We start from the raw sequence: 11,031 nt of genomic DNA, 5'->3' as shown, positions 1-11,031 counted from the left end.
TGGTTGGCCAGTGTTCGGGAGACCAGCAGACCGGTCAACAGTGTTTTGGGGCCTCAAATTTAACTCAAATTCCATTCGTTGGCAGATGTTCGACAGTAGGTCAGCAGTGTCAGGGCGTGTGCTGGGGGGGGGGTCAAATGTTACCCAAATTTAACTTGAATTCGATTCGATTCGTATCGAAGGATAGGCGTGACCTAAATCTGATGAGATTGCTCCCAACCTTAGCCAGCCAACCTTCTTTGGTTGTTAGGAGGTCGGGGGAAGGTTCTGAATGTGTGACAGGGGCTTACGTGACGAGCTGTGCCGATGAGAATCAGACCGGAGTTGGTCCAGAGGTCTCGGCGTCCCGCAGACAGCGGAGCAGGGCCAGCAGGTGCCTCCGGAACTGGGAGGAAAGTGAAAGAGAAATGTACATGAGAGGTAGTCAGGAGTAAAATACTCTGTTTGGTGTAGAAATATATATATGAGAGATAAAAAAAGATGTCCCCGCGTAGCTTGATTTTGGTCCATGTCAATGAAATAATGACAAAAATGTGCTAAGAAATGGCAGTAAATGTCAATATCACAGATTTCCTCATCGAGAATATTTTTTTGTTTCCCCGCCCTAAAATTGTTTATTTGATACTTTTAATCTTGTGTATGCGGTCACGTGTTTTTTTCTATTTCAACATTTATCACAACATATGGCGACGGCACACTCAATTTTTTTTTCATGCCGCCATCAACGCATGGACGACAGACAAACTCATTTTTCACTTGAATCAAATGGGGAAATTCATGTAAAGGACCTTTCCAAAGGGCACAAGATAGGCGGCATGGCAGGGTTCGAACCCGGGACCTCTTGGTGAGGGTCTGCATGCCCTTTTTCGTTAACCGTTATGGGCTATTTTAATTTACCGTTAATCGTTGCCGGCCAGCTCTAATTCAACGTTAAGCGTTATCAGTATATTCCTCGTGAAGCGTTATGGGTCGTTTTAATTCAACGTAAGACGTTATTTGTCATCCTAAATTCAGCGTTAAGCGTTAATGAATAATTCTTCGTTACGCCTAATGTTACTTTTCAAAGTGCAGGAAAATGCGTCATTGAAGGTTTAAAAATACAAAATTTCCCGGGGGAGAATGCCCCGGACCCCCCTACATTGCTCGCGCTTCTGCGCTCGGTCGGAAATTCATTGCGCTGGGAAATTGCGTTTTTGAAGGCTTAAAAATCCTAAATTTCCCGGGGAAGCATTCCCCCGGACCCCCCTAGATTACGAGCGCCTTCGGCGCTCCCCTCTCAAAATCCATCGGTAAAACTGGGCAGACTGAAAAAATGCAAGCTGGCCGACGTCGACTCGGACACCCCGGTATTTGTGGACGCACTCGGGGACCAGGGCAGGTGGGAAACACAGGGAACGCATACCTTTAAGGCATGCTTCATTACATGTAAGGTATACGTAATTTTGTCAGTGATCACCTTTTCTCACAAAGCGAGATACCAAATCCAGTGTAGCTCGAAAAAAAACTTGTCAATTTACCGTTAAGCGTTGCCGACTGTCCTGAATTTACCGTAAAGCGTTATCGGCCCTGCTGAATTTACCGTTAACCGTTGCCAGGACCCCCCCATGCAGACCCTCCTTGGTTCCAAGGCGAACACTCTACTACTACCACAACTGACCTGGTTGTTCATGACGACGTAGATGACGGGGTTCCACATGACGCTGGACTTGGCCATGAGCGTACAGACGATGGCGGCGGTCGGGGTGATGAGCTGCGGCTTCCCGAAGGTGACGATGAGCGCCACGAGCCCGTACGGCAGCCAGCACAGCAGGAAACACGTGATGAGCACCACCACCATCAGCCCGATCCGGCCCTCCGCCTTACTCGCCACAGACTTCTTGTTGTGCTGCTGGCCTGCCCTCTGGAGGACACAAGAAGAGTTTTAGATTAGTAATTATTATCATATAGCCATATACCAATCAGAAGGCTCCATTTCCCATTGGTCATCGCACCGTAACCTAAAAAGTGGTCGGTTATTAGCTATATGCCATTATACAAGGGTAGGACACTAACAGTAGTGTTAAGGTCCCTTATGCTTCCTAGAGGCAATATGCACCCACTGTTACAAACTGTAGAAATTTCGAAACAGGTGTAAACTATTTTACCTTGTGTACGTGCTGCCAGAGCCTGACGTAGCACACGGCAATGACACCTAGCGGTAGGATTAGGCACGACAGGAAGAACGCCATGATGTAGGAGATGCCGTTGACGGTGTCCGAGCTCCAGTCCACGGAGCAGCCTATCCTCGGTCCCTCCAGCTGGTAGCTGCTCCACCCGAACAGCGGTGGTACGGTCCAGCAGATGGAGTAGACCCAGATAAAGGCGATGGCCTTGGTCACATCTGGGTACTTCAGACTGGGGGCTCCCGGGGGGCGCATGGTGATCTTGTAGCGCTGGTAGGCGATGACCGTCAGGGTTATCATGGAGAGAATACCTGCATCAAATAGACCCCATACACAACGTAAATAATTTTCTTCAGGTTGATGAATGGTTGATATATCAAAGTTCTTTATTCACAACCACTTCAGTTGTTTACTCGAAGAGATGACGTTTCGATAGCCGTCTGCCATCTTAATCAGGGCAATTATGGTAGGTTCATTGTGCACTGGAGCTAGGTGTTCCTGGTTCACTGTGCACTGGAGCTAGGTGTTACTGGTTCACTGTGCACTGGAGCTAGGTGTTCCTTGTGCACTGGAGCTAGGTGTTCCTGGTTCACTGTGCACTGTAGCTAGGTGTTACTGGTTCACTGTGCACTGAAGCTAGGCGTTACTGGTTCAATGTATACTGAAGCTAGGTGTTACTAGTGGTTGTGAATAAAGAACTTTGATATTTACTGTGTACTGAAGCTAGGTGTTACTGGTTCACTGTGCACTAGAGCTAACTGGTTCACTGTGCACTGAAGCTAGGTGTTACTGGTTCACTGTGCACTGAAGCTAGGTGTTACTGGTTCAATGTATACTGAAGCTAGGTGTTACTAGTGGTTGTGAATAAAGAACTTTGATATTTACTGTGTACTGAAGCTAGGTGTTACTGGTTCACTGTGCACTGAAGCAGAGAATCAGTAACACCTAGATTCAGCCTAGTGCACAATGAACCAGTGACACCTATAGCTAGCTTCCGTGCACAGTGAACCAGTGACACCTAGCTTCAGTGCACAGTGAACCAGTAACAGCTAGCTTCCGTGCACAGTGAACTAGTGACACCTAGCTTCAGTGCACAGTGAACCAGTAACACCTAGCTTCCGTGCACAGTGAACCAGTAACACCTAGCTTCCGTGCACAGTGAACCAGTGACACCTAGCTTCAGTGCACAGTGAACCAGTAACACCTAGCTTCAGTGCACAGTGAACCAGGGACACCTAGCTTCCGTGCACAGTGAACCAGTAACACCTAGATTCAGTGCACAGTGAACCAGTAACACCTAGATTCAGTACACAGTGAACCAGTAACACCTAGCTTCCGTGCACAGTGAACCAGTAACACCTAGCTTCAGTGCACAGTGAACCAGTAACACCTAGCTTCCGTGCACAGTGAACCAGTAACACCTAGCTTCAGTGCACAGTGAACCAGTAACACCTAGATTCAGTGCACAGTGAACCAGTGACACCTAGCTTCAGTACACAGTGAACCAGTCAGAATAGCCCTGATACAGATGACAGACGGCCATCAAAAGGCCGGTTCTTGAAGACAAGCGATTGTGAATAAAGAACCTTGATATTCAACCACACAGTGCAACCTCATTTTACGGACAGTTGCTGATTGAAGGCAATGCCTTATTTTCTGTGGACGCTGGAAGGGTTCAGGAGATGTTGGAAAATTGGGTCCACGAGATTGAATCTGCTAGCTAATGCTACCGTTAGACAAATTGACAGGCAAGTCGGTACGGTCGTGTGCAGTTGATAGGGTATGTGGGAGGTTGGACCGTAGGACCCGTGGGTTGTGACGTTAATGAACAACCAAATTATGCTCCAGCCAGGCGTGAAGGCAGTGCACTAGAATCGGGTCAACAACGGATATCCAATTTGCAACTTCCGTGTCCCAGTTCTTTTCTCCAAGAAAAAATGGAGGTACAGTATTGTTTTTAGTTTCTCTCTTGACAGCTTGACAGCTGTCACCCTTGCGCGATATAGAAGGCTGTTGCATCAACAAATTTAGTGGTGCACCAGATAGCAAATGTTCAAGAGAGAATGTAATAAAAATGTGAAATTTATAATGAAAAAAAAAAGAATTACAGTATTCAAGGTATTTGAATTTTAACGGGCTTAGCGAGTATGCCATACACATACTCGCTAAGTATGTGTATATAAGTATACACATCAAGCATCACCAGCCATTCCAAGTCTTGAGCAGTCCACAATACTGTGTAACAAAGTAGGTCAAACTCTACTAACGTTTCTGACTTAAAAGTGTAATGTCAGGTACCGTGAAGAGGTACTCGTTAATATTGGACAGATAAAGGACGTGTCAGAAAGTGCCCTCTCTTCACCATGCAATCATTTTCATATAACGTCTTCGGACAATAAATCAATTAAAACCCCATCTGTATATTCACATGGGTACCTTAGGATGGGTCTTTTATGAAGATACCAATGAAGTAGTCATCTAAAAAGTCATCTAAAATATGTATGGTGCTTGATATGCACAATATCCATTTAATAAGGGTTTTTAACTATAAGTTTTTTCTCAAAGATTGATAAAAATCAATCACCTTGGAGAGGCAATGGAATTAGTTTCACATAACTCCCCCGTCGTTCCCAGAACACACAACCAAAGCAAGTCAAAGGTCTTTGAATTACGATCTTAACCTGCTTTGCATTAGATATGATAGGTGTATTTCATGTCCACTTAGTGCATAACAAATATCGTGCTGGTTCTTCAGTTGTGTCTCTTACGATAGAAAAATTAATCTCTAATGGAATAGCGATTATACTGATTAACGTTATCAGGGGTCGACATACGCCCTGTAGATGCCTAATGGCAAACGGCGCACTTTGCAGCAAAGATAGCGACACCTTTAGTGTCTCTCAAATGCTTAGCCCTTTATGAATGCATTGATGGATTGTAGAAGAGTACATGTAAGTACGGCAGGATAATACCATTTTAGCCATGATAAGAGCAAATGCACTGAAAGGTCGCTGGCGTATCGCTGCATTAGCTGACGCCAGGTTGTCTCAAATTGCACAATGGAATGAATACAGTCTTTTACAATTGAAGATAAGGCGAACTGTCCCCATTGTCTTTATTATACTATCCAATAAAATTTTGGGTTAACTGTCCATCCACTGTAACTTCAAGGCTAGCTTCTTTCTTGTCCTGGAGATTTTCCTGGAATAGGATTTTATTTAAAAGGTTTAAAGGTGACAGCAATGTCGTTTCTATTTGCGCTAGCTTTTCAAATGTCATCAAGATCACTTGATTGAATACCTAAATGATTACATAAGATGATATTATTAGGTACGCCAGATACGATAGCTTGACATCAGCTGGCCACTGTTGCTGGTAAGCCGGATTATTAACCCAAGCCATGGATTTACGATAATGGTAACTAGTGTTCACCTAATCCGGTCAGTCTTACTTGCACTTCTTGGAAATTTGAGACCTGTTATTCAGTAAAGCCCCTTTCGAACATTGCCGAATATCCTCCCAAACACTGCAGAAATCTCCCCCAACCGTGGTCGGGAGGAGGTCGGCGGCAATGTCGGCTGTGCTTGGCTGGTGTTCGCGGCGGGAAGTCGGCTACAGTTCGGCTGCGAATGTTTAAAACTGTTTAAAGCATTCGGTAGTGGAGTAGGTTCGACTTTGGTTGGCTGTTGGTTGACTGGTGTTAAAGAATAGGTCAGCAGTGTTTGGGGGCGTGTTCGAGGCCAAATTTGACTCGAATTCGATTCGATTTGTATAAAAAAGGTAGATGTGGCCTACATCTGGCCAGAAATGTAGGTCGATCGAGATGCATTTGATTGGCAATTTACTGTGCGATACGCTACAGGTTAATTGTCGATTACGACAGTAATACATTTACGTAATACATTTACGTAATACATTTTTTTCAGCATGCCTTTAGTTAAACTTGATTAACATGGCCTTCAGCTTTATATGTTGTGTTGCAGTCTGCATGTGAAATAAACATTAGTATTGACGTGTGTTTTTGTAGGCGGATGCCACATATTTGGCGATCTGTGTGCATAGGGGGTTGCCTCCAATTGTGAGATGCCTCTAGTAATATTGGAGCAATACAGCGTTATTGGATGGGCTTGTAGGGCCGGTGTTTTTTTCTATAAATACATTATTACTTCTCTGAAAGTAGGTCGATGGCGCATGCCGTAATAGACCTGTTTCAAAGAGGCACAAAGAGAAATCTTGAACAGTAATAGCCATAGCTTTTGGAAAGGCTTAATATGTGCTTGAGGCCGTGTTGAGTTGATTGTATAGATGGCCGTCCGCGCGCGCATGAATTTTCCTCCATTTCCCCGAAAAATGTTTTAGACCATACTGTAAATCGTACAAAGGACCTGCTTTAAAATGAGCAAATATGTGCCGTACATTTCAAAAATAATATTACAAAACGATACTAAGGAAGGGAGCTAGAAAGGACGAAAATGCAAAGAAATGAAAATAAAGTGTCTATCATTCGCTCTACCATACCATGTTTAGTCATTTGTTCAACCTTTATGACCACGTAGATCCCTCAATGAAGGAATTGTTTTGTCAGACATTTTACGCTTGCATCGGTTTTTGCATTGGGTTCCCTGAGGATGTCAAACATGTACTAGTAGTAATCAAACTGGCATGGCCTAATATAGAAATCCTATAATGAGATCGTACATCAGCCATCATTTGGCATCATTTGGACCGCTTTCCTGTGATAGAACCGTCCCATGAGAACATGGTAACGTAACGGTAGGGCACCAAATCAGTCTGTATGTTGTTGCTACAACAGAAACATGAAAAAAATACAATTAAGCCACAGTTGTGACGAGCTCTGGCAAGATGTTAATATCACTAACTTCACTACTGATGGTAATAAACATTGCCTTCAAGCCAAACCTTTCAATAGCAAGCGTAGTAGTAGCATAAATTGATCAGACAGTAGTTGAATATTTCCCACTAGTAGTAGTAGGTACTAGTACTACTTTATTTCATTTTCGTTGACTCTTTACAAGCAATTAGATTTCAGGCGTGATTTAGCAAATAAAGATTCATGTATCAATAAGACCTAACAATTACAAATAATACAATGTTGTTAATTGTTTGTTTACCTCTGTTAATGCATGTGAATCGTAACCGTTCTTATTTCATGAAGTTAATTGTTTGTTGTCCAGTTACTAGGGTACCTCTTTATTGTAGCCTCCGGCTAGATGTGAAGTTCCGGTTATATAACACTTTAGATGCAGTCTAATAAATCAAATCAAGTACATGCAATAACAAGCAATGGCGCATTATTTTGCTTAAGCAGCCCTGGATAGAGGCTAGCATTGCTCAATCATGCATTTAGTATAGTTGAAAAAATTATGGAGATAATATGACAGAAGTTTTAGAGCACTAATAAAACTCGGGTTACATAAACAGAGACGCCGTTTCCGCCTTGTAAACGTTTTTTCTTCCGTTTGAAACGGTCGTTGTCATATCGCTGACTGGTCACCGCCATGTCCGAGCACATCATGACGTCTTCGAGAGGCAAAACGTATAAAATGTATAAAATGGAACATTTCAATTGAAAATGTACGACAGGATCGTAAAAAGAATAGTGAAAAACAGAAAGGCAACAAGCTAGGATTCGAACCGGGGTTAAAAAAGCCTTATTCTAAAACCTTTACCCACTACGCCACGAAACATCACGGTGTGCCTTGACCGTTCTAAAACACTTAAAGTTTGCCGTTCTGCCTAATGGCATCGACAGTTTCAAATGGTAGCGACCGTTTACGAGACGAAGGTGGTGTGTGGTCGGCCTGGATGCTAGACCCCGGCTCGACACAATACCCCCTTCGTCTGGGGGGAGCCCCGATCCCACAGTTGGGGGGTCTAATATATGCCTCTGATGCAGCCAGATTGCTCTGAGTCTATCTGAGGGGGTACCTAGGTAAAATTTTTGGAGCCGAGGAGCTAGCCTGTATATTACCCCTGGATTGGCTGGCAACAGTCTGGCACCCAGGATACCTGTGGTGGGCGTGAATGTGTTGATGTCTTACCGCAGAAACTGTTGGTGAAACCGTAGTACACGCAGCCAGCCCGGCCCCAGATCCATCGGCCGTGGATAGCGGAGGCCAGGGAGAAGGGGATGCCGGCCACGGACACGATCAGCCCGCTCAGACACAGGTTCATCAGCAGCATGTTGAACGGCGTGCGGAGGGTCGGGTACTGCCAGAACATCAGCAGCACCGTGAAGTTGGAGACGATGCCGCCGACGCCGAACGTCCCCAGCACCGCAGACACGGCCAGGAAGCCCTGGTAGGGCAGGAGCGGGGGCTCGTCTGTCTCCCCGCGCGGGGTGACGCTCCACACCGCCGGGCCGCTCCCGTTCCAACTCCCGGACATGTTCACATCCATAGTCTTACTCAGCGGACTTTACAAACGGACGGAATGAATCAACTGAGGCAGTAGTTGCACATATACACTGTGGGCGAACGCCTTCCGCCCGTCGTATAACCACGTGAGAGAGAAAAAGGCGTAAGTGAGCCAGTAACGTACGTCGTTTATTGGTCAATTGGCAGCACACTTGTAGCGTGGGAGTCAATTCGTGGAAATGAACATAATATTTAAATGAATGAATGTATGAAATGCAATGCTATCACTGTATGTTTAACAAAAATTGAGCAGGCAAAGAAAACAATACCACATCAAATTGAATAAAATAGGAGTAAGATGACTTTATTGCACGACTATCTCACTTGATACAATATATGGAAACAAAGTACATAACAAATGTATGTATTAAACAAAGTAGAAAAAACATAGAATAAGACTTAATATAGAATCAAACCTTATAAATCCTAGTCTGTCTTTGATGTAATGTTACAAACGAGTGGGGCTAATCGTGAGATAACGGTATTTTTTCTAATCACAAAGCAGTCTTTTATAACATATGAGTCGTACGAATCATGAAGTACCGGATCCCAACTAATCAGGCCGGCTTAATTACCTCTTACAGCTCGGCAGGATACCGCACTGATGGCTCATTAATGTGAATAATATTCTCAGAGTTTGATCTAGCAAACATCAAAGATATGTCTTGAGAACCATTTCTTGTAGCTACAGCTGCACATGATATAATCGTTCGGTTATTCTACACTATTAACTCTATCGTCGGTGAAGGTTAGACATCCAGGTTATAAGATACGCCCCCAAAAAACAGTTATTCAAGCAACTGGATATGATTTTAGAAACGGTCAGACGTTTCAGGTGGCATCCACTACCTTTTGAATAACATTCTCAGTGTTTGATCTCGTAAACATCAAAGATGTGCCCGTGAGAACCATTTCTTGTAGGCTGCAAATGATGTAATAATGTTCCTGCGTTACATTCGGTTATCCTATACGATCAACCCTATCGTCGATGAAGGTGGCATCCAGGTTATACATACGCCCCCCACCCCCCCCAAAAAAGTTCCTCAAGGATATGATTTTAGAAACAGAAGTTCCATGTAGCACCCACTATCGTTTCCAAAATCATATCCAGTTTCCTGAGTAACTGTTTTTTTATTACCTCTATCATTTGATGGAAATCCACCAAAAAATTCAGCAATGCCAAAACGAAGCTGGTGTGTTACGCCGAATGATATACCGGCTATAATGATCGATACAGATCATTACATTTGCATACACATTTTCCGCACATTTTTCTTGATATAGTTTGGAAAACGATATTTTCATATGATAGGAAGAACATGTGAATTTCTTACAGTATGAATGAGAAGGAGTATGTGAAGCATACAAACTAGGACATGGTTGGCATAAGCAATAAGGAAATGAACTTAGGCAATAGGGAGCAATGCTATTGTTGGCCTAGTTACTGAAGCCTCACGACTCGCAGGTATAATCACATTTTCATATGTCACTAATTTGTAAAACATTTCCTCAGGAAATTGCCTGGCCTGTTTCCTGTATCCTAATGTTTTACATAAAGTATAACTGTCAGAAATTCGCAACCATAGCAATGCCTGCCAAGAAATGCGGACTAGAAGCCTTGAGAAATCTGGGTTACGTGCGAAGTGACAACGTGTATCTTTGGCTGGGAGTTTTTAAATGGGAGTAAAATTCATGTCCGTACTTGGTTTGCATTCAGTTTATATTTTATTCCATGTGGGTGTTACTGGTATTATTCCGATCAATTGTAGATATTTTCTTCTGGTATATTTTAACGAGGTATATTTTCTGGTTATCACCGTATGTTTTCATATCGCTTATGAAAATGCGAATTGAAAAAAAAGATATAATGCGCGTGTGGGAAAGTGTATTGACAAAAGCATTATCTACCTATTGGTGGATATAAGTTCTGCCCATTGGCGTACATTTATATATTCACCAATGGGTAGAATATCATTCACCAATGGGTAGATAATCCTTTTCTCAATACATTTTCCCACACGCGAATTCTATCATATTTTGTATGTCATATTTATGACGTCCCTGGGCATTTCTATTTATGGCCTTATTCCTGGTAATGTCAGAATGCGTTCACTGAAACCGCTAATTGCAGTCTTTAAAGTAGGTAGGAATCCACCCTGCCAGGCAGTACATTTTGATTGTAAATCATAGATGAGCCATATTGGGGAGCAGAGAGAGAATATAGGCTCTAACACTGCCTTTACACAAATCTTTAAGCGTGCGTAAATTTCCGTTTCATCCATAGCGTGTATCTTTACGCACGCTTTAAAAGATGTGGTAAAAGATAGGATTTTGTGTAGTACGTACACTCAGATATGTTTACAGACAGGAGGCAGAATGAAGAACGGTATTTCAATGTGCATCTTGAAATCTAGCCTCCACCAGACTAAACT

General features: G+C 43.3%; 1 protein-coding gene across 1 annotated transcript; it reads right to left on the bottom strand.

Annotated features, from left to right (window-relative positions):
* Positions 1-313: 313 nt before the first annotated feature.
* LOC109485986 (opsin-3-like) lies at positions 314-8,582 on the bottom strand. The gene is made up of 4 exons (XM_019789682.1): positions 8,225-8,582; positions 2,145-2,473; positions 1,658-1,888; positions 314-385 (listed from the first exon to the last, which is right to left on the bottom strand). The coding sequence occupies exons 1-4, from the start codon at positions 8,580-8,582 to the stop codon at positions 314-316; spliced, it is 990 nt and encodes a 329-aa protein (XP_019645241.1).
* Positions 8,583-11,031: the final 2,449 nt, after the last annotated feature.

The sequence above is a fragment of the Branchiostoma belcheri genome, unplaced genomic scaffold (genome assembly GCF_001625305.1).
Source record: "Branchiostoma belcheri isolate BF01 breed outbred unplaced genomic scaffold, Haploidv18h27 scaffold8, whole genome shotgun sequence".
Classification (NCBI taxonomy): Eukaryota; Metazoa; Chordata; class Leptocardii; order Amphioxiformes; family Branchiostomatidae; genus Branchiostoma; species Branchiostoma belcheri.
Note: the sequence above shows the minus strand (reverse complement) of the source record. Positions and strands in the feature narration are given on the sequence as shown.